The 24,931-nt window shown below is 40.0% G+C and overlaps 1 protein-coding gene across 1 annotated transcript in view; it reads right to left on the bottom strand.

Annotated features, from left to right (window-relative positions):
• Positions 1-5,054: 5,054 nt before the first annotated feature.
• Positions 5,055-24,931, bottom strand: part of LOC118477115 — a 23,995-nt gene continuing 4,118 nt past the window's right edge. Inside the window, exons 2-6 of the mRNA XM_005097585.3 lie at positions 14,462-16,163; positions 9,071-9,329; positions 7,291-7,377; positions 6,684-6,852; positions 5,055-5,424 (exon numbers count right to left, since the gene is read on the bottom strand). Coding sequence (XP_005097642.1) covers positions 5,233-5,424; positions 6,684-6,852; positions 7,291-7,377; positions 9,071-9,329; positions 14,462-16,163 — 2,409 coding nt within the window. The 3' untranslated portion in view covers positions 5,055-5,232. The remainder of the gene's footprint in view (positions 5,425-6,683; positions 6,853-7,290; positions 7,378-9,070; positions 9,330-14,461; positions 16,164-24,931) is intronic.

Raw genomic sequence — 24,931 nt, forward strand, 5'->3', positions numbered from 1 at the left:
GAGGCTCACATCTTTCGGCCATAATCTGTTTATAACTTCTAGATCTAGTACTTCTCCAACGATATTGCTTCTTCTTTTCTGTTTTTAAAAAAACGGTGACATCACGAGTTACGTGACTTCGGTCCAGATTATCGATCTGAGAGAAACCACGGGTCAATCGTTTCTATTCCCCGAGGGTATATTAAAGTGCCATTTTGTTCTTCTTGTTGTTTTTTCTGGGGATTGGAATTTTGGTTGCTGTTGTGGTTGGTGGGGTTTTTTTCGGGGGAGGGGGGAGGGGGGTGCTGTTGGTTTGTTGTTGCTTGTTGGGTTTTTGTCTAGTTTTTGTGGTTTCCTTTCGTTTTGTTTGTTTGTTTGTTTGTTTTGTTTTGTTTGTTTGTTTGTTTGTTTGTTTGTGTTTTTTTTCGGGGGGGGGGGCAGATTTTTAAATCAACATTTCAGTCATACAAAACCCAAAAAATTCTTCAAATTCACAAAAAAATACACCAGAAATGGTCAAATACCAAAACTCACTTTGTTGTTTTTGTTTCAAGTTTTGGAGTAGAGAAGAGTTGATTGCGGTATCAACTTTTTTTTCTTTGTCGGAGGCACGTTGAATAATAGTTCTGGATTTGACATGAGGTGCTGTGATTGCATCACAACTTTCAGTTGTTGTTCGATATTACGTATCCCAGCTCCTCTTCTCTCTAGCTTTGCCACAGAAGCAAGGATACGTTCACCACCCTGTTCCCCCTTGTAAAGCCAAACCCAAGCCATATGTTTGTATCCACGGGATGCAGTGGTTTTCTAGAATGTGGTGTTTGGGAAGTCTTTTTCACTAAAGTGTCTCCTGTAGAATGACATGTAAGTTTTGATGCATGTGTCAATGTGAGATTGTTTGTATTTTGACACTGGTTGGCCGTGTGAGATGTGAATGTGGACGTCCTTAAATGCATTGTTTAATTGACTGAATTTGTCTCCCAGAGTGTAAGCGGTGTCAATGATGTTTTGGCTGTCGGTATTTTCTACAATTTCTTTTACAATAAATGCAGTGAGGTCTTTATAAACGACTCATGATGTATTTGTGTTCACTGTTACTTAAAAGAGTTGTTTTAAATCACAAATGTATTTACACCGAATTTAAATATTTTAACTTTTTAGCATTTTAAAGTAAATTAGTTAACCAGTCGTGAAGTGAATTTTTGCGAAAGTGAACAACTTGTGTTTCGCGCGCTCATATGACCTTAGCAGTTGCGAGCGCCGTAAAACCTTATACTATACTATACTATACTATGTATTTGTGGCAGTGATTGCCAATGAAAGAGCGGCTGTCGTATGCCTGCGGTGTGATGTTGTGGGAGTCAGGTATGCTGTCTAAATGAGAACAGATAGGGTCAGTCCTGGGGCTAAGGGGTTCATGCTCTAACTCAGACAACCTATCTTCTTTCTCCGTCGGTTCTGGTCAGTCAATTCTCTCCTCTTCAGAGTCAGAAAGTACTACGCAACCTTCTAAATGTCTAATCTCCGCATTTAGTTCCTCGATCCCCACGGGCCCAGTTTTTGCCATAATACGTTGTGACGATTAAACTCCTTTATACTTTAGTCTTTCCCTGATTGCTCACTAAGCTGTGAGACGGACGTTAAACTAAGTGGCCACCCCACGGGGCAGTGCCACTGACTGTAGTGTCTTTAGGCCATTCCCAAAAGGGGGGGGGGGGCATTTCTCGTTCAAGCATAGTAGAATTGTAGATGGGCTGATTCATGTCACGCTCATATCTGTGCTTGATCTACAACAGGGAACTGCTGCTTTTTCTTTCTTAATCCTTACTATTGTCATTTTCCTCTACTTCTTTTGTATGTTTGTCACTCTCTTGTGACTTGCTATTTCCCGGGCGCCTTGATAGTCGAAGCAGACCTTGTGCTGTTGAAGCTAGAGAGGTGAGCAGAATAAGTCTGATTCCATGTAAAGAATTCTCTGTTGACACCCACCCTTTGGCGCTCATACGACCTTATGCAGTTGCGAGCGCCGTAAAACCCTCTACTATTTTTTAAAAAAACTAGGGGGCCCTGCCTCTTAAATAACCTAATAGTGTTGAAAGGGGCGTTAAACCCATACCATTTTTTATTTCACTTAGCTGTGTGTCTTTTTTGTGTTTTGCTGCCAACGATGGTGGTTCAGAACAACACCCTGAACAATATGAAAGTATGATGGTGCTACTTTACCGGGTTCAATGTTTATAAGTTAGCCGTGCAGTCTCGGCATTGAGAAGAATAGGACTGACGTGGTGCTAGCGTGTCGTACGAGGCGACTAAATGGCGAACCGGGTAGTAACTCCTGAAACAGAGTCATCCTGCCTCCAGGTCGGGGGTTGAGTCACGAGGCTAACAACCTCTCTCGTAAAAAGAACCTGTTACAGAAACACATACAAGCAAAAACCATTAGGAGCTTGTATGTGGCCTATACCCTGCCAGGGGTGAAAGGCATTGATGATGATGATGAATGTTTATAAGTGAATCGAGCATCAAGAGTAGTTTCAGAAAAAAACAGGTGGTTATAGTGCCCTGATAGCAATGTTTCTTTATATGTCTTATCTTGTCCACGAAAACTGTGCAGGTGGTTTTTGAATGACTGTTTGTGAATCCATTGTAATGCCAACACCAGAGGCCAAGAGAATGTCCCACGCAAATTTAGAACTCTGCCCGGGTCGCATTTTCTGTGCCTTCTGTTTGTCTGACTGTAGTCTGCCACCACAAGTCCTGTAATATTCGGGCAGCTTTTGAAAATGAGAATCCTCTGCATGTTTCTCTATTTCTTAACTTGGCTAAAATATTTTTTTTAATCGATGAGAGAAATGTTGGAAAGATAACGCGATTCTAAAGTTAGGAAGAGAAATGAAAGATCCTGTCCGAGTGAATCACAGGGGAGGGGGTACCCTTTTTTTAAAAATATCATATAAAACCAGACATTCGCTTTGCACAATATACATAATATATATATATATATATATATATATATATATATATATATATATATATATATATATATATATATATATGTGTGTGTGTGTGTGTTTGTGTGTGAGTGTGTGTGTATATTATGTATACATATATATATATGTGTGTGTGTGTGTGTGTGTGTGTGTGTGTGTGTGTGTGTGTGTGTGTGTGTGTGTGTGTGTGTGTGTGTGTGTCTGTGTGTATGTGTGTGTGTCTGTGTGTTTATGTATGTATTTACAAGATTTTTAACTTCTTGAAAATACAATTCCCCATCACCAATTTTCAAGTGATCGAGGTCAACCTCATTAACAGACTTTGCATTGTCTGCCAGAATGAATCTGTTTTATCATCATTCAACGTCAATTTGTTTTTGTTCATCTATTTTTTTCACCGAAGCAATACAATTTTCAGCATGATGGACAAGTTCATCTAAATTTGTAAAAATAGTTGAACCATAAATGTGGGTGTCATCAGCATAGAAAAGATACTTTAGGTCATATTTAACAATTTCCTTGACAAGTGGTTGAGTATAAACTGTGAACAGAAAGTGGACCGAAGACTGAGCCTTAGGGGACCCCATACATAATACAAATGTATCTCGACCCTGACCCTGATAAATTGGACCGAGGACTGAGCCCTCGGGGACTCCATATATAAGAGCATGATAATATATATACACATACAAATGTATCCTAAACTTGACCGTGTTAAAGACAAAGTTTATGTTCCACCACTTCCAGCAAATATCAGTGACAAGAAACATGGAATAACAGCTACAATCAACACGGTGGACTCAGACATCCTGAGGTGCGTCTTGAAGGAATCCTCCTATCGGTTAGATGTTATACGTACGGCCAGTGGTGGCCACATTGAGCACTTGTAAAACAAAAAATAAGTTTGAAAATATGTACAACATATGTGTCCAAGCTAGAGGTTGTTTGGGTTTTTTTAATTTCATTTTTGAAATACAGTATCGTGTGAAGATTTTAGCGTATTGTTTTTAATCTCCCTGTATATTCCGACCCTGTTGTATGGTGCCGAGTGCCGAAAACTGAACACTGCACCAAAGCCATGCAAAGAAACTGAATCATTTCCATGTGGAAGGCCTCAAGAGAATTCTTTACGTTAAATGGCAGGATAAAATACCACACACCGAAGTTCTAAAACGGGCAAATGCTGATACTCTGATTTCTTAGCTCAAAAGAACTTAACTTCACTGGGCTGGCCATGTTGTAAGAATGCCTGATTTCAGAATCCCAAAGGCAGTATTCTGTTCTGAACTGTCCTCAGGGAAGCGTAAGGTTGAAGCACCAAAAAAGCGCTACGAAGACACCCTGACATCGTAATCTTTAATTATTCTAATTCTTCTGCCTGCTTGTGAGAACTATTCTCCACTGAGGATGTATTGGTCATCGTCAGACACCGACGGACGAGCTATTGTATGTGATTGTTTATCTGTACTGCAACCATGTTTGCAAGATGAAATGTTTGATGCGCTATATCTGAGAAGAGAAGTTTGAGTTTGATGCACTGTATTGCTCAAGACAAGATGAAATGTTTGGTGTATTATACGAGTAATATCGTTCATGACAAGATAAGATGCTGATGAAATATAATATTGTTCTGGACAAGGTAATATAATTATTTGGTAAGATATAATATTGTTCTGCACAGATATTTGATGAGATATAATACTGTTCTGGACAAGATATTTGATATGAATAAATATCGTTCATGACAAGAAGAGAAGTTTGATGTGCTGTATCGATCACGTCAAGATAAGATGTTTGGTGCGATATAATGTCGTTCATTACAAGGTTCGATGTTTGACGTGAAATAATGAGGGTGGTTGGAGGGCGCAACTGGTAGGTCCTACTTCTTTACTTTCCCTCTGTTGTTTCTGTCTGTGTGTCCTACTTTTCCCAGCACTAAGTGACCATTATTGTGTCGATGTGCTTTTCTTTACTAAAAATAAATTTTAAAAAATTAAAAAAAACAAGAAATGAAATAATAGCGTTCAGGACTTCATGTGATGTTTGGTGTGCCGTATCTGGGATAAAATTCAAAGCGCTGCATCGTTCACGACAAGATGATATTTTAATGAGCTACATTGTTCACGACAAGATGATATTTTAATGAGCTACATTGTTCACGACAAGATGATATTTTAATGAGCTATGTCGTTCACGACAAGATGAGAAGTTTAATGCACTGTACGGCTTACGACAAAATGAGAAGTTTGATGCGCTGTACGGTTTACGACAAAATGAGATGTTTGATGCGTTGTTTCTGCTCGTATCCCAGCTCCTCGTTAAGGCTGTGCAGTCTGACCAGCTTCTCCTCGTCCAACACCGCCAGCACGTAGTCGGGGACATGGCGGCCTTGACCTTGCTCCACCAACACCAGCACGCGGTCAGGGTTCACCGGGGTCACGGCAGACGTACACATCTGAAAGTTTGCACAATGAGATATGTAATATGAGATGTTCACATCTGAAAGTTTGCACAATGAGATATGTAGAGGAGATGTCCACAACTGAAAGTTTGCACAATGAATATGCAGTTCACGTCTGAAAGTTTGCACAGTGGTATATGTAGGAGAGATGTTCACATCTTGTTATGTGAGAGAAATAATTAAACCTGCTTGCAAATTCATTCCCTTTGCAGGACATTAGTTATTAAGCTGTTTCCATTTGTAGAAATACTTCCGCGTTGATTTATGTCATTTTCATGGTCATAATATGTCAAGTTTGTATTTTATATATTTGCCAGATGCGCACCATAAGGCTGATGATGGAATGTTCAATGTGAGAATGACCGAGACGTGTGAGTGTCAATTATCGTGAAGGGATGTGATCTGTAACATGTGAATATCACAACCAATTGTGTAGATATTGCTCCTTTTGCAGATTTACCAAAAATGTATTGCTTGGTTGTGTTCGACCTAATACAAGACTCCTGAGTTCCTGATTCAAGTTCAAGTTTGCTGTTACCAAGACCCAAGTCGCGAGACTTAACACATCTGAAAGTTTGCCCTAGAAAAAATGATTGGGAGATTTTCAGAACTGAAAGTTTGCTCAAGAAGAAATGTTGGGGTAATGTTCACAACTGAAAGTTTGCACAATAAGGAATGTTGGGAAAATATTCACATCTGAAAGTTTGCACAAGAAGAAATGTTGGGGAAATATTCCCAACTGAAAGTTTGCCCAAGAAGAAATGTTGGGGGGATATTCACATCTGAAAGTTTGCTCAAGAAGAAATGTGGGGTAAGTATAGATGGATCCAGATCTAGAGTTCAACTAAGAAGTGACTTTCATTGTCCTGTAGGATCCTCCGGCTTTCCTTCATGTTCCGGCAGGTTTTACGTTTTTGTTACTGTGTTGTCCTTTGTATAGTTTAAGTGACCTTCTACCTTCATGAGTGGGTGGTTGAAAAGTGCCACAGGTAGAACCTACTTCTTTTCTTCCCTCTATTGTTTCTGTCTGTCTGTCATATTTATTTCCTGACTAAATGATCAATTGTGTTCATGGCTTCCTCTTTAATCTAACAAACAAACAAGCAACAGACTATTATTATGTCGATATTATTTTCTTTACTCATGTAAGCAAAAAAAAAGACAAACTAGCTAACAGATACACAAACAAACAAGCATACATACAAACAAATAAAACAATTAAACAAGCAAACAAACAAACTGGCAAAAGCAACCTTCATGACGAGGTGCGCCTTCTCGTATCTCCGGAGAAAGTTGGCGGACAAGACCAACACCAGTCTCCAGCTGTCCTGGATAGCGTCCAGCAGCTGTTGGTCAAGGTAGCCCGCGCGCAGGTCACGCTGGTGGATGTAAGTGGTCAGGCTCAGATCTTCCTCCAGGTACCTGTGTGGAAAAATTGTCAAACAGAGTTATAAGACTTTGTTGTCAATAGTTGTCATACAAAGTTATAGGACTTTGTTGTCAAAGTTCTCATACAGAATTATAGGACTTTATTGTTAAAGTTCTCAGTCAGAATAATATTAATAATAATAATAGGACTTGTTAAAGTTCGCATACAGAATAAAAGGGTTTCGTTGTCAGGGTTTTCATTTTCATGCAGAATAACAGGACTTCTTTGTCCAAGTTATCCATCTACCTATCTATCTATCTACCTATCCATCTATCTATCTATCTATCTATCTATCTATCTATCTATCTATCTATCTATCTATCTATTTATCTATCTATCTATCTATCTACGATAATTTCTTGGTTTATATCCACAATAAAATCATCTTTAAAGATCGTGCCGTTAACTTTGGAAGAAGAGAAAAAAAAAACCTGCGAAGGACGAAGCGAACGAAGCGGAAGTCATCATCGGCATATCCAACAAACACATGAATACCACAATCCTCCATTTTTGTCTTCCTGAAAGACACGTAAAGAGAGATAACTCGTTATTACTGCACGTACTTGTCAAATGTTTTTCCTGAAGGTTAATAATGAGTCTATTAGGTGGCGGGGGTGTGTGGTAGTTTAGAAACATTACCTTTCTAGAGGAAATGTACGTGTTGTTTTCGTCACTGTTTCTGCTAGCATGCTTGAAGTGTGACGTGGAGAATTTCGTCATGCTTTTCACGACATTGGTCTTCCTTCTCTTCCTGCTCCTTCTTCTCTTCCTCCTCTCCCTCCTTCTTCTCCTCTTCTTCCTTTTCCTCTCATCCTCTTCCTCGTCATGGCTCCCCCTCCTCCCTCTCCTCGATTTTCTCCTTCTCCTACTCTTCATCCTCCTTCTCTTCCTCACCTTTTTCCTTTTCCTACTCCCTCTCCTCATCCTTTTACATCTCTTCATCTTTTCTCCCTCATCCTCCTCTTCCTCCTTCTCCTCCTCCTCCTCCTTCTCTTCCTCCTCCTCCTCCTCCTCCTCCTCCTCCTCCTCCTCCTCCTCCTCCTCCTCCTCCTCCTCCTCCTCCTCCTCCTCCTTCTCCTCCTCCACTCTTCGGCAGGTAAAAAAGAGGGAGAGAAGGAGGAAAACACAGTCACAACTTACTGCTCCTGGTTACGCCACTGGCTATGTTGTTGTTTACAGACTGAGGAACCAACCGTACCAACCAGGGTACAATGATTGTTGGTGACATTGCAATAACAAACAATTTAGTTATTTTCTTTTCCCTTAGGGCAGATGACCAGTGGGACACCAAGGATGATCTGGCAACCACGGTTCTTCATCCTTTTCTATTTTTAATCTTTTGGAGGGCTTTGCCCAAATTTAAACCTTTCCATTCTATCTGCCTTTCTTTCTCCTTCCTTTTACAGTGCCCTGTAGAATCATCTTTGCAAGGCCTAATGATCTTGGTAGGTGTCTATACCATCTACATTTGCGTTTTTTTCACGGATAGCTCGTAAAATGATTCTTCGACTGATTGCTCCTTAATATTTCGTTATTTCTTATAACGGTTTATCCTAATTAAGGATGTGTCGCACACACTTGGCTACCTTAGAATTACAAAGTTCTATCTGACATTTATGACCGTATTGAGTTACTAAGACCATGAAATCAGAAACCGAATTATGTCCTATTTCGTAATTAAAAAATCGTAAGGTTATTCGGAGTAGTTATCAAGAAGTTCGAAGAATTGCATACGAAAAAGCTTGACATGTTGTGAACATCAAAAATGTTGACCTCAAATTTCTCAAAACTAGGAACAGAGCAGATAGAGCTTTGTAGTTCTGTGGTAGTCTTGTCAATCCCTGACGTCTTTACTCGGTTGTAGTTCCAGAGAAAGACAACAACAACAACAACAACAACAACAACAACAACAACAACAACAACAACAACAACAACAACAAATTAAAAAATGAAAAGCAAAGGACCGCTTAGCTAAGCATGTTATAGTCAACTACGGGTGGGTTGATGTCGTTGGGGAAGTGAGGAGATCAACTCATCCGACGTTCAACTTAATCGTTGAGACATGGAAAGTTAAGTTCAACTTGACTGTTGGGACATGAAAAGCTAAGTTCAACTTGATCGTTGGGACATGGAAAGAAGAAGAGGTGCTGGGACAAGAGAAAAAGATATCAACTCAAGAGAGGTCAACACAAGGGAGGTTGGCTGTATCACCTGAAACCAGGAGCCAAGATGTTGAGAAAGAACGCCCACACCGCAGTCCTGAACCGCCGCCACATGTAGACGGCCAGAAAACCCACGATAAGGCTTAAGGCCTGGCTGAGAGAGACGAGGAGAAACGTTTTCCCGACACAGCGACGCCACAACGCCTTGGTCGTGATCAGGTCAGAGGTCCACCGGTCCTGCCCTCTGTCGTCGATGCACGAGTAGTTCCCGGACATGTCCAGCCTCACCCACGTCGTGTGGAGCCACACTGAGGGAGAAACACGCGAGACAAGGGCAGATCAATAAACATACAAAAATAGATCTATCAACGGTTGAAAATAAATTGAATAGGTGTTTTTACGTGCCCATCAACACAATATAGACGTGCTGAGCCAGACTGAGAGACAAGGACAAGTCCACAGAGATATATAGACCCATCAACGGATGAAAATAGATTAGACGTACGTGCTTTTACCCCCTCCCTTTCCATCAACACCGTTTAGATGAGTGTAGCCAGACTGATAGACAGACAAGGACAGATCAACATACATACGAAAATAGATCGATCAACTATTCAAAGTTGGTAAAGGTAAGGTGCTACATACTGAAATTTCTTTATTTTTAGATTCTCCATCTACATAATTTCCTGTGGTATCACTGCTCGGAAGTATTAGTCAGGTATTTGAATGTGATGAAACCATCATTCATCGACGACTGAGAGGAATATTATGTAACGATTACCCCAAAATTTAGGGCACTGCAAAATTCTGCTAAGGTTTTTTTCCTGTTTCAAGCAATTTATTTGTTATTTGGTCACATTATCAACTACTACGATACATGTACAAGACTTTTGTCAACGAGAAAACTGCATATTTGTGTTACATTTTTTTAGCAACATATTTTGTGTGCTGTATCAGAAAAAAGGCGAACATTTATGGGGGGGGGGTTATAGAAATAATTGACAAAACAAAACTACTAAGACTATGCTTATATAGAGTTGACATAATGTTGCAATATGTAAAAAAAAAACATCATGCAAAATGAGAACCCTACTGGTCAAAAATGTGGAAACCGTTAGTACCTATAGTACTAAAATCTTATGAAATCTGGCAGTTTACCTTCAAGTGTCATTTTCTCACTTCCTCATCGCTGGAGATTTCAACAGTCAGTCCCAGAGTTGGGGTTATAACAGACTAGACAGTAGAGGAGAAGAAATAGAGGCTTGGCAAGATGAAAACCATCTTCTGCTTGTGAACGATCCTTTAGATCAACCCACATTTTATTCTCGGGCTTGGCATTCAACTACAACTCCAGACATAGCACTCTGCACTGAAAACTTGCACAGACATCTAAGTATAAAAGTGGAAACCCAGCTTGGGGGAAGTGACCATCGCCGTGTTCTCCTTACCATAGTAGAGAGCCTGCCAGAGGACCGCCCGGAAAGGCCGAGATGGAACTACAAAAAGGCAAACTGCAGACTTTTCAGCATAAAAACTAATGAGCTGACAAAAAACATCGTAGTCTTCGACAAAAACATAAACAATGCCATCACAGAGTTCAATGAAAACATCCTTAAGTCAGCAAAAGAAACCATACATAGAGGGGTAAGGGAAAATTACACCCCATAATGGACGCCAGAACTCCAGAAAATACATAACGACCTCATCAAGGCCAGAGAAGAAGCCAAATCACATCCAGGTATAGAAAACAACTACAAGCTACAGAGGTGTAAAACTCACTTCTTCAAAACCATGTTGGAGTGCACCAGGAAAAGCTGGAGAGACAAAACGCAGAAACTTAACTTGGAAAAGGACACCAAAAAACTATGGAGGCTTGTAAAGGAACTAAACGACGAAGAAAATAAAAGTGCCAAGATCACTCTAGAAGTTGAAGGAGATCACTCTAGAAGTTGAAGGAGAGATGGAAATGGAGAAAAGGGCAGCACATACCTTTGTAAAGGCATATGCTCAAGAAAGCAATATCAAAATACCAAGAGAGAGACAAAACAAGTCAGACCAGAGGGAAACAAGGAAAAGAACCACAAAAAAACATTCCGGTCGCAATGAAGAAGGACATCGCCTCGGAAAAGCTGAACAAAGCAAAAAATCAACTAAAGCAAAGAAACCCACCAGTCCCCGATGAAATTACAAACGAAATGTTACAACACCTGGGCAATACAGCCTTACAGACTCCACTGGATATATTCAACTTAAGCTGGAAAAATGGGAAAGTACTCCGGTGGTGGAAAGAAGCAACGATGATCCCGATCCTCAAGCCACAGAAAAGGAAGGGACAACTATTAAGCTATAGACCTATCAGCCTCACAAGCTGTGTATGTAAGACAATGGAGAGCACCATAGCTTGCAGAATGCAGTGGTACCTAGAGGCACAACACATCCTAGCACTAAAACCAGCTGGATTCCGTCAGCTCAGGAGCACAGAGGGCCAGAAACTTACTTGTCCCGAGTTATAGAGGACTCCTTCAGGGCACAGAAAGTTATGCTAGCAACATTTATTGATCTACAAAAAGCGTTTGACGAGGTTTGGCCGAAGGGTCTACTAGTGAAGCTCATCAGAAGTGGTATCCAAGGCAACATGTACCAATGGACCAAATCCTATCTACACAACCGAAGAACACGTGTGATGGTGGGTGGATATCAAGGACAAAAAATGCTGCTGAGACTAGGAGTACCCCAAGGTGGAGTCATGTCACCTTTGCTCGTTATCCTCTTCATCAATGACCTCGTGAAAGAACTACCCTAAGGAATACATGCCGAATTGTATGCAGACGACCTGGTTCTTTGGGGCTTTGGTGATTTCGTCACTACTGCCACATGTCGCAGCCAACTAGCACTGAACAAACTCACTACTTGGACAAAAACCTGGTGTGTAACCGTAAACAAAGAAAAGTCTTCTGCTACACTCTTCACTCTCAGCCAGGCTGAGCCCCAAAAAGCTCACATTGGACAGCCCCCCCCCCCTCCCCTAAAGTTTGAGAACCAACAGAAGTTTCTTGGAATATTCTATGACAAGCGTCTCACATGGAAACAACACGTTCAAAATGCAGAAACTAAAGCCAGGAAGAAGCTTAACGTCATGAGAAAATTTGCAGGGACTCAGTGAGGAGCAAATGAAAAAACACTTAGACAGGTCTTTCTGGGTGCAATCAGGCCCCATCTCGAGTACGGATCCAGTGCATGGGTGACTGCAGCACAAACTCACAAATACACTCTGGAAAAGTGCAAAACCATGCTCTCCGTATAATCACTGGAGAAATGAGGTCAACGCCTACTGAAAAGACGGAGCAAACAACATCTATAGTGGCCCTGCGGAGGAGATGGGAGTGCAAGGCCCTCATACAGTACACCAAGGCCACAGCTATGGAGGATCATATAATGCTCACAAGAACAGCCAGATCAAACACCACAAGACTTAAAAGAACCGACTCCATCAAAGAAAGCAGAAAAATACACAGAGAGGCAGTCCCAACAGGGTGACATTGTACAAACTACAGGGCAGAGATGGAGGCTCTAACACATGCAGCAAACATCATCAAGGATGTGGTAGACCCCCAAAGCCAAGTAGTATTCCTAACAGATGCTATGTCAGTACTGCAGGCAGTCACTGCCGGCAAAGTACCAAGGCTGCGAGATGTAATTGAGGACATCCCATGTCTGAGGATAATGCAGCTATGGATTCCATCGCACTGTGGTGTCTTAGGAAATAAACAGGCAGACAGGATGGCCAAACTAGGAGCACTGAAAGAGCAACCAGTCAACAGTGTCGATTACACAGAAATAAAAACTATAAAAATACACCATTTAAAGCACCACAGCATAAGATAGCTACCATCAGCTGTCCCGCCAAGAACAAGTGATTATCTTCCGACTAAAAACACAACACACAAGACTGAGACAACTTAATATGTTGTCTCAGTCTTGTGTGTCGTGTTCTTAGTACATATTATGTACAGACGTTTTAAACTAGTATAATCACCAAAATGCCAGTGTGGAGAGGCGGACCAAACTGTTGAACACATCCTTCAGCACTGCATGACACACAAGGCCCTGAGACAGGAAACGTGGCCAACTCCATTGACAGTACAAGAGAAGCTATACGGGCCGACAGATGAACTGAGCAGGACGGCCCAATTTATGACAGATGCCGGACTTCAAGTGTGGTGCGATCGAGAAGAATAAAAAAAAAGAGACAGTTTACTTAGACCGTAAAAATAGTGTGAAAAAAAGAAACCTTTACATAATATTCCTCTCAGTTGCCAAGGAATGGTGATTCTACCCTTTCAAATCCCCGGCTATTACCCTCAGTTACACTGAAGATAGTTATAACAGCAAACGTTGCACACTTGGAAAAAAAAATTTAAGGAGCCCAATTTTTGTAGCATTTTTCCTTAAATGTAGGTGTTTTTACACGCCCGTCGACACAATTTAGACAAGTGGAGCCAGACTTCTTTATTTGTTTTCTTTTGGTAAGTGCTTCACGGTGCTTGCAACTACATAAGGTCATATGAGCGCTCAAGACACATTAGACATTTTCAGTTTGGTAGGAATGTTGAATTTTGCCCGAGTAGCGGCCGAAGCCTACTCTTATCGATTTTAGGACCACCAAGGGATCTTTAACGTGCGCAACCTGCACATGGGACCTCCGAGATTTTTTCTCCCTTATCCGAAAAGGCTAGGTGTTAGATCTTACCTACCATAAGATCAGGAGTGTGGCTGAAAGACAGCAGCAAGAAGGGGCCAATGAGTAGCAGTAGAAAAGCTACAGAAAGAGTCAGGATGCCAGAGGAGGGGGCAAAGGGAGGGGGGAGGAGGGAGAAAGTGCAGACAAAAGCAGACGACATAATATGGTTGGATGGCAGGAAAAAAGCTGAAAGGAGAACATTTTAGAAAAAAATGTTACGTCGCTGTCAGGTCTCGAACCCGTGATCTATTGAATGAGAGGCCAACAACAGTTACTAACCTCTAGACCAGAAGAGCCACCAAGCCAGACTGTGAGACGAGGACAGGTCGACAAACATACAAATACAGAATAAAATAGTTTGATCAACTGTGATTGATTACTACTGTTCTACTCACCCTCCCCCCCCCCCTCAAAAAAAAAAATAATCGACACAAATTAAATAGACGGTGAAGCCATACTGACGTATATGGTCCAGCAGATAGATTGACGGCGATCGATATCGTCAATTGTCACGTCAACCAATTGTTGTTGTTGTTGTTGTTGTTGTTGTTGTTGTTGTTGTTGTTGTTGTTGTTGTTGTTGTTGTTGTTGTTGTTGTTGTTGATGATGTTGTCATTGTTGGTGGTGGTGGTGGTGGTGGTGGTGGTGCCCTATGAGGATGTCAGGCTAATATTATGAAGAAGGCAGCTCTCTACTCACCCAGAAAAGGAACCCGTGAGCACATACAATATATCGGATTGCCTTCCAGCAGCAGAGAAAAGTCGGGTTTGCTTTGAGCGTGTGTGTCTAATGCTGTCCTGGAGGCGATGTCTAAGGAAGAGATTGCGTTTTTGCGCAGGTCCAAGACGCCCAGGCTTGGTGTAGTTGAAAGGTCAAACCCTAACGATGTCAACCGATTGCTCGACAAAAGTATTGAATTCATTCTCAAGTTGGAAGAAAAAACAGAACTTGGTAATTTATGGAGATGGTTGTCACGTAGGTCGATGTGTTGGAGTTTTGGCGTTTTCTCCAGCCAACTCTCTTTCAAAAGTTGATCGATAAAGTCGCTCCCCGACATGGCATTTAGTAATAGAGTTTCCAAATTCGGGAAATTTTGAAAAGGGACAAAATTTGGATGGCTGATCACGTGAGATCGTGTGAAGTCCATCAAGGTGACATTTTCCAATCCTGTCACGTGGCCGCTCCATTCAATGAAATCACAGCTGACAATTCGAATTTCTTTTACATTGTGACCGTCTCTTATGTGGCAAGCTGGAATCCTCAAATACCCATCAAGACCAACAACAATCAAAGACTGAAGATGTTTTGGGCATCGGAAGAAGCTGCTTCTTGTGAATCTAGTCCGCTCCCTTTCTCTAGGAAAACGTATACTTGGCGTTCCAAGCAATGATCTGTTCCCACTAGGTATAGTAAGTATTTCTCTTGAATTTCCATTATTCCGATTACTGTAATGTGGAAGTGCATGTGTTAGGGTCACTGATGTATGTTTGGTATCAAAGATGTAATTTGTTTCCTTTACAGATTTTCTGACATTTTGAACATTCCTGAACTTGAAATCGTATCCCGGGCCACACCAGTCGAGAGCACCCCATTGCAGCTCCTCTAATGATTCAAATCCTATCAGTTCCAAAATGAGACTTCGCCACTGATCCATTTTTCCAATCAAATTTCTGGTAAATCGAAGACTCTTCAGACATTTTCTAAGATTTGGTTTTACGCTTAGTGCCCTGGGTTCTATACCAACCACTTTGGATGCATCCCAAATCAGCTGGGAAAGACATATGTTAGAGAGATGTTTAAGCGATTCTTTTGTCATGAGTCCGTCATTACAGGTTGCTTTTGGAGAGGCTCGATGATGGCGCAAGTTTACTCTATAGAGGTCAATTAAAACCATTCCTTTGTTTTCAAAAGGCCATAGACATTTCATGATATTTTGGTTTCCGATAGCGACATCATGGATTCGAAGAATGTCTAGATTTTGAACATTGGCAAAAATTCCAGTTTCAAAATACGCTTCTTGAGTGGGGCTTTCTAACACTAGTTCTCTGAGAGCCACATCTCTGAAACCTTCAAAACTGCGGTTCGACCCTTTGATCACGTCATGCGGACAATATACATACAGGTACGTCAAATTCTTGAGTTTGAAAAACGGTTGGCCGAAGTATATTTCTGAGTCTCCGTCAATTGACAACCTTGTCAGAAGCGATAGGTTAGAGAATGGGACAGCGGAACTGGAAGGAGATTCCCGAGTGCCTTCATTTTCCCATGTGTTCCCCTTCAGGTACAAGTTCTCCAAATTTGGAACGTGAGAAAATAAGGTCCTGGAGAGACGTCTTGTATAGATATTGTTATTCTCCAGGTTTAATTCTTTCAGCTTTCCAAGGCCCCTCAGTGCATCATCCTGAAATAATGGGGAAAAAAATAGACCTATGTAAACAGTTTCTGGACGTGTCAACGATCGGAGCAGTTATAACAATATGGTCAAGGAAAGCTATGACAGTCAGAAAGGGATCAAAATTGAAAATACTGCGAGCCGCTTCAATTTGATAAAATGGAGACCTTGGAGAAATACAGAGAAAAAGTCAAAACAGTCAAACAGAAGGTGAAAAGGGAAAATAAAAAGGGAATATATAGAAAAAGGCTCTTAAAGTTCAAAACACAGCAAACAGAAACAGCATGAGAGAATTGTGCCAGATCACCAAAAGACTGGCTGGAGACTTTGGAAACTCATCAGAGTGACTAGTAGAAAAGAAAGATGGCTCCATGGCAACACCTTTAGAAGGTAGGAAAGATCGATGAGCAGAACAGTTTCAAAAGACTTTAAATAAACCACCCCCGTGAATGAATTCGACTTTGACGAGCTACAGACAATGAAGGAAATAGATATAAACTAACGGATGTAATAACCAAGCTGAAAATGTAATCAGTTGTCACAAAAACGAAATTTAAAAAAAAGTTTTTTAATTAAAAATCCAGGGAAAAGTATAGAAGGTTGTGAGATTTTACTTTTATTATTTAATGAAGTCTTTGAAAAAAGTACACCTTTTATTATAATGGAGCTAAGCCCGTTTGTGAGGTCAGTATACATGTTTTACACAAGTGCCCATTAAATCTACAAAAAAATATGATTCAGTTACGATTTGTCACAAAGGATACGTGGGCATATTTTTAAAGTTCGGAAACTATCTTTTTATTTTTCAGGTTTGATGGTTTTTCCTTTAAATCGAAGCTCTCGGATGTTTTCACTCTACCTTTAGCCATTTCATATTTTACTGAGGACTACTTCCGTTTCGATTCGTGCTTCGTCGTGTATGTGCCTCTACTATTTTTCCAGATCAAGAAAACCGATATCTGACTCTGTTTGGATGTGTGCTTCGCAGTGTCGTTGGATAGATCTACTTTAAATCAAACTTTATCGTATTGACTTTTTCTATAGTTTCTTCAGTTCAAATATACACATAACAAATTCAAATACCGCATAGAAAGACCAAATTACACCTAACAAATCCAAATATACAAATGACGTCATAAAATGTCCTAATACAACAATAGCATTTTCAAATGTAAACATAGAAATCTCAAATGTAAAACTTAGCAAATTCAGTTGCTACATAGCAATTTCAAATGTAAATCTAAATATGCTTGACATGGAAAAAAGGAAGCTAAAAGTATAAGAAGAGTTTCAAGGTAAGAAGTAAAAGGGTTTGGGTTTGGGGGGGGGGGGGGTTGCCACGAAAAAGTTAGATATAAGCCGTGTGGTGCCACAACGAAGAAACCGCATGAAACGAAACTAATTGTTCTTTTTTTTTTTACCCGAAAACAAACCAAAATGCTTAAACAGGAACAACGAATGGTTATGAAAAAAATCAAAAAACTGCTGGTGGATATATAACTAACTGGATAAAATCTAAAGCCAAGTTTACTTTTATTTACTTATTGTTGCACTACAAAACGCTGTGGCATATAGGCTTGCATTGACCTGAAGACTGCTGCCATTTTCGCTATAGTCACAGCTTGTGTTTTTTGTTCCATCAACTGGGCAGTTGTCGGTGAGTCTGCTGAGTGATGATCATTTACTCTCTTGCTTCAGAAAACATCTGTTTCAAATCGTATTTCCAAAAAACAATGTTTCAAAGGTGAAATTGTATAGCTATTGGGTTATTTAAGAGGCAGGACCTCCGAGATCAAAGTCTATCTCCGAAAGGACCAATCAGAACGGGAAATTCGTGTAAAGTGCCTTTTCCCAAGGACACAACGCGGACCGAACTGAGGTTCGAACCTCCGAACCCGAATCTCACGATTACAGGTCCGATAGCCTAACCGCTATGCTACCCACGCAACTAAATCGTATTTCCAAATTAAGAAACATTTTCACAAATGGTAAGACAAGGTATGCAGATAGCAAGATATTTCACCTCGAGTCTATTTGATGAAACGGAATTGTTAAATGAAGCAAAAAAATAAGAAATAAAAATAAAAATGAAAATGAAAATAAACAAGTTCAAACAAAAAAATAATGGTTATGATAACACAAGCGTTCTCGTAGATGTTAAGAAAAGGTGTGTAGAGGGGAAGATATTTCACTCCCAATCTATTGATGAGTTGCAATTTAAAGCTTGCCTTAATGCACGAGCGTTGTCATATACCAAATATACTTCGTTGTGGGGATTGTTGGAACAGTTTCTTAAAGGGATGGATTGAAAGGATAGCTGCCATTCCCTCTACTTGAAAGACGTGAAAGACCAGACCACCCTCGGCACTGACAACATTAATGTCGTCCTGCGGTTCAGTCCCCTTCGACGCTGCAATATTCGAACAAAGCATTGACCACTCCGTGTTCTTCCTCGGTTTTTCTTCGTCAACAGCTTGATACCAGCCTCATCAATGAAGGCAAATTCATACCGCTAGATGTTCAGTATCAGCCATGCTACATACTGATGTCTGGTTGCTTCAGTCCTATCAGAATTTCTTTCCGCAGGAGCATCCTTGGGATTTTATTTGATGGTGATCTATTCAACCCTAAAGTAATACTGCTTGTGGTTTTCGTCAACTCAGTTTGAGCACATTAAAATGCTTCGCAAACTCAATAATCTTTGTGGAGGATATTTGCTTTGGCTATGTGGCATTTGAACTTGCTATTGTGTTACATTTGGATTTGCTATTTGTACATTTGAACTTGTTACGCACAATCGTGCACTAAAATTTCCTATTGAACATTTGAACTTTCTATGTGGCGTGAACCTTTCTATGTGGCATTTGAACTTACTATGTCGTCGCCCAGAGTACAACTGTCGTATGTCCATGAACTACGGTTTTGAGAAATAGGCCTTCAAAGTTTAAGATGGTTCCAGATTCAAATCAATCACCAACTGATTCATCTAACTGTTACCCATTGTTTGTGTGTATAATCAATGTTTCAACTTTAAAAGTTTTCACAGATTGCTGTTTCCCTGTGAAATTGGGAAAAGGTTTTTGTTTTAAAAGAAAACCCAGTTTTCTGAAAAATTTAACTGAATGCCAAAAAGTGCAAATGTCGTATCTCCATATGAAGTACTAAATCTCCATAATCTAGTCTAATTTCATTGCTGCCTCACTCGCCAGCAGAGCAAAAGGTCCTCCTTGGCTCAAATCCCACACGAGACGATAAGAAGCGAGTAAAACCAATTTATTTTTCAGTTTCTATTGGCTTTTATACTTGGCTCCCATGAAGTCAATGTTTTATGGCGGGCTGACGTTGAAATTTGAGATGGCGTCTCTCAAATAACCTCACTGTGTTGTAAGGGATGTAAATCTCAACTAATGGTCATTCCATTTGCATACAGCCCTTAGGCCCGTGGCTACCTGGCGGACACAGTGCTCACAATGTTGGCACTGTGGATTCTTATAGCTGCACCACATACCTATTATTAGCCTAATAATAGGTCTATGAGCTGCACGAACACATGTAACCTTTACGCGCGGCTTTCCCCATGTGCATTCCCTTAGAACGCCACTTATTTTGTGTGCGCTATTCCATGAAAACGCGCGATTTTTTGGTATTTTTAAAGAAATGAATCTCCATTGTTGTATATCATGGACGTTTGTATTTTGTTGTAAAGTAAAGTTCAAATCTTTGTCAACACGGACATGATTTTTAGGACTACATTTACTTTCTTTGACGAAAGTCGTCAACAGTACAAAGGAGAGAGGAGGCTGAAAAAAGGAAAAGTTTTCAAAACAAATTCTACACCCCGATACACTCACTAAACAGTTCAATGGTATTTCTTCAATGATCTTAACGCCTGTTCAGACAGGCGTGATCCTTGATAAATATAATTCAACGGAAATTAGAAAATTCAACTGAACGAGTGAAAATGTGCTGCTGTGAGCAGCTTTATGAACAGCTCAATATACTCAAGAATTGATTGAGTCAGCTGCTTCTTTCGGTTCAGTTTTGAGTTGTACACCTCAAAGCAGCCAGGATTGAGGGCAACTTTGCAGTTTGAGCCCTAGTGCAATGTCATTTTCTTTTGGCATTTTCTGTTCACTGCTAACACCCAGGCTCTGCCCACCTTTCCTGTGCTCATTTTCTACTGCCGCCTAAAGGTTCTGCATCTGTGGTGTTGCTTTCAGCTGACCCACGAACTGTCTTCATCTTTTGAGGTAAATGGTGGAGTTAGACAAGGGTGTATTTTTATCGTCTGTATTTAGGAACTGTGAATTATAATAAGACAGAGCAAAGACAGCGAAACAGGCATAAGATGGATAAATAGCGCAGATCTGGGATATATTTTGTGGACGAAAAGAAGAAGAAGAAGAAGAAGAAGAAGAAGAAGAAGAAGAAGAAGAAGAAGAAGGACGACGACGACAAGACGACGACAACAACAGCAACAACAACAACAACAACAACAACAACAACAACAACAACAACAACAAAAGCAGCAACAACAACAACAGCACCAGAAGCAGCAGCAACAATAACAACAATAGCAACAACAACAACAATAGCAACAACAATAACAACAATTTTTTTGCTATGAACCAAGAGGTATGCATAACCTGTATCTAACCTGTATCACCCTGGGTTGACTTCGGCATGTAACTGGGGGAAATGTTATGATGAGTGATTTTGAGTAAGTTTGCAAAGCGTTACCCTAAAGAGTAATCAATGCGGGATGTATTTACATACAAATAGCTCAGCAGGAACATTTTCGGCTGATCTATGAGGCTTGTTTTTAAGATGGCTACCGCCTGCATTTGGATTCGACTCTGCAAAATTCCTTCAAAATTTGGTGAGTACCTCCTAATCTTTTGTACTTTAAATGTTTTGGGGGGAGGATTAGACTGTTGGGTAGTCAGATGAGCCGTAGAATTTGTGTATTTGAAAAAAAATATGTAGAGTACGGTTGGGAGTTTTGACAGGGGAGATGCTTTATTCAATCCTACGTCCATTGACATCGTTGGGGTGACTAAGGCATCATGAGCTGGTGCTTGTATCGGGGCTCATGAGGCGATATTTTTCGATTTTCCTATATACAATTTATCATTTTGTATTATCTTCTCCTTCAACGTATCGGGGTCTTATATGGGACAAATACACACAATATGCATTATTTACTTTTCAGAATCGAAAACGGGCAGTAAGTATTTCAAAGTATTTGTTAAGTATGTCCACAGATCTCGCCATGCCTATTTAGTTACGGGTCCGGTACTTGTTCAACCATCAGTTAATCTTACTGTCACATTTTTAAAAACGAAATCAGTGACTTGACAAATTGCAATGAATATTGTATAAAACATTTTTTTATCTACGTATCCAGTCATCACTTTTATGTTTGGGTTTTTTTTTAGGTTTCTTTTCTTTTTTGTCTTTTTTTGTTGGGGGGGTGGGGGGTTGTTGTTTTCTTGTTTTGTTGTTATTGTTGTTTTTTTGTTTTGTTTCGTTTGGGGGGGGTGTCTTGGGGTTGTCGTTTTTTGTTTGTTTTTGTTGGGTTTTTGTTGTTGTTGTTGTTGTTGTTGTTTGTGTGTGTGTGGGGGGGGGGGGTATTTGTTCAAGACCAAGTGCACATTGAATAGACAATACGTCACGGAGCTTCATGTACTAACTGAATCCTGGGGTACGAGTATACACCAAAACGTCTGAAGGTGTACTCTCAAGGTAAGAGTATACACCAAAACTTCTGAATGTGTACTGTCAAGGTACGAGTACACACCAAAACTTCTGAAGGTGTACTCTCAAGGTAAGAGTATACACCAAAACTTCTGAAGGTGTACTCTCAAGGTACGAGTATACACTTAAACCTCTGAATGTGTACTGTCAAGGTACGAGTACACACCAAAACTTCTGAAGGTGTACTCTCAAGGTAAGAGTATACACCAAAACTTCTGAAGGTGTACTCTCAAGGTACGAGTATGCACCAAAACTTCAGAAGGTGTACTCTCAAGGTACGAGTATACACCAAAACTTCTGAAGGTGTACTGTCAGGGTACGAGTATGCACCAAAACTTCTGAAGGTGTACTGTCAAGGTATGAGTATACACCAAAACATCTGAAGGTGTACTCTCAAGGTACGAGTATACACCAAAACGTCTGAAGATGTACTCTCAAGGTACGAGTATACACCAACACTTCTGAAGATGTACTCTCAAGGTACGAGTACACAACAAAACGTAGGAAGGTGTACTCTCAAAAGCACGTGACGAACAATCCATTAAGAATTCTCAAAGAGAGAAAGCTAATAATACTGATACCAGTACCGATACTTCTGTGTCGGGGGTATTCTCGAATCCTGAAATGCGATTTGGCGATCTGGCTGCTATTGCAAGGAGACCTCTTCGCAAAAGGATGGATGTGGTTCCCGGGAAGAGCATTGGTAATGATGGTAAAGCAAGACCATCTGCATTTGCCAGTTATGAAGACAGACCTGTACAACCGAATGATGAAGAGCTTCTAGAACAGGAACTAACTTCTCTCTTCAAAGTCCGAGACTGGCTTTGAAAATGAGACAAACCTTTAGAATTGTAGATTAGATCTGGTACGGTACGATAAATCTACACGGAACATCTTCAAGCAGGTAGTGTATTCTTATTTCTTGTCACGGCGAATATATACAACTTTAATTCGTTAAACTTTATTTTATTACCATTACTTCAACTATAATATTTATCAATTTGAAAGCGTGGTTTTTGTGCTGTTGTTTTTTTATGAAATGCAGAGAACTATTTTTTATATGATAAAAAATCAATAAGCAATATCTTTAAACTGAAATACAGTGGTCCACATTACTGCTAGAATCTAGTAGTATGATTTTGGCCATCTTCGTGTGGATTTTGCTTTGTTAAAAGAGAACTTAATCAGGATGTGCTGGTAAAGCTATAAAAACTTACTTCATCATATCTTCAGGGATCTCACCGCTGTCATATATAGGATTTAGGAGCTTAGTGGTTATTTCAGTGCCTAGTTCTTCAAGCGCGACAATCACTTCAACTGGAATATTATCTGGCCCTGTGGCTTTTCCTTGTTTCATTTTCCTAATGGCAGCTTGTACTTCTGCTTTCAGTATTGGTGGTCCATTTATTTCATTCTTTATTACCGGTTTTTCTCCTGTATTATCTTTGAAAAGTTCTTCTATGTATTCTGACCATCTGTTTAAGACATCCCGTTGTCCATTAAAATATCCCCTCCCTTTGATCTTATGCATCCTGTATTTGAGCATCCTTTTATCCCACTTACTTCTTTGATTTTGGAATGCATGTATTTGCTGTCTTTGTTTTGGTTCTTCTCTATTTGTTGACACTGGTCATTTATCCATGTTTCTTTTGCTTCGTTGCATTTTTTCTTTTTTTCCCTGTTTAAGATGTTGTACTTTTCCACATTTGATTTTTTCTTTGTTCTCTCTTCCAATAGTTTTAAAATGTCCTGGGTCATCCATTTTTTATTAGCTTTTTTAGCTTTCGGGGAGATATTTTCTTCCACAGCCTCCATTATTGAGTCTTTCATTTTCCTCCATAGTTCTTCCGATTTAGTCATGTTTTCCAAGGCTTGAAATTTATTTCTTACATCTATGGAGAAACGTTCTTTCAGTTCTTGATTTGTCTTTTAAAGACCTACTTCAAATTTAGGTTGATACTTTGACTTTTTGAATTTCTTCAGTCTTATGCGCATTTTACACATGACTGGTACATGGCCACTATCACAGACTGCTCCTGGCAGTGATTTAGATGATTTTTATAGTGTTTCTAAAACGTTTCTGAATAAGTATGAAGTCTATTTGATTTCTACTTCTATCGCCAGGACTCTTCCAAGTGTATCGTCTTCTTGGGTGATTTTCATACCAGGTGTTTGATACAATAAAATCCCCGCTCCATTCTCTTTACCCAGTCCCCATGGCCAAACTATATCTTCTATGCGTCTACTTCCTACTATGGCATTAAAGTCTCCCAGGACTATCTTTACATCTTGTGATTTAAACAGTTTCATTGCCTTATCAAGGTCTTCTTAAAAAATCTGAATTTCCTCGTTGTCGTGCTCTGATGTTGGTTCATATGTTTGGATGACACCTATGTCAAAAGGTTTTTCCCCTAATTTAGCCACGATGACTCTAACACTCCCCAAAAACCTTTGATGCTCTTTGATGTTGCTTCGTCAAATACAATTCTGACTCCTCTTTCATGGGTTTTTCCTCCTGAATATATAATTGTTTTGGATCCTCTTTTAATTAAGCCTGTCCCCTCCCATCTAACTTCTGAAAGGCCAAACATATTCAGCTTGATCCTATCCATTCCCTGCTCTATATTATCTAATTTGCCTTTCTGGTACATTGTTCTTACATTCCCTGTATGTGGCTATGTTAAGTTGCTTATTTTTGCAAAAAGCCATAAAAGGTGCTTTAGTCACCCCGGTTTACCAGTTAGAAAAAGACAAACACTTTAGCTAGCACACAAAAGCCCGAATTATTTGATTAATTATTTAATTAAAGAAACAATCGAGACTTACCTGTAAGTTGATGATTGTTTCTGATTTTGACGATCTGTCGTCAGGAACGGAGTGGTAACATGAGAAGGCAGCACGGCGTAACCCATCACACTTTAGATAGTCACAGTTGTGACAATTAAATTATTCATTTGGGAAACCAAATACTTGCGAGCACCATAGGTGAAATTAATGAAAGAATAACAATCACATAAACA

This window comes from Aplysia californica, unplaced genomic scaffold, assembly GCF_000002075.1.
Source record: "Aplysia californica isolate F4 #8 unplaced genomic scaffold, AplCal3.0 scaffold00158, whole genome shotgun sequence".
NCBI classification, from domain to species: domain Eukaryota; kingdom Metazoa; phylum Mollusca; class Gastropoda; order Aplysiida; family Aplysiidae; genus Aplysia; species Aplysia californica.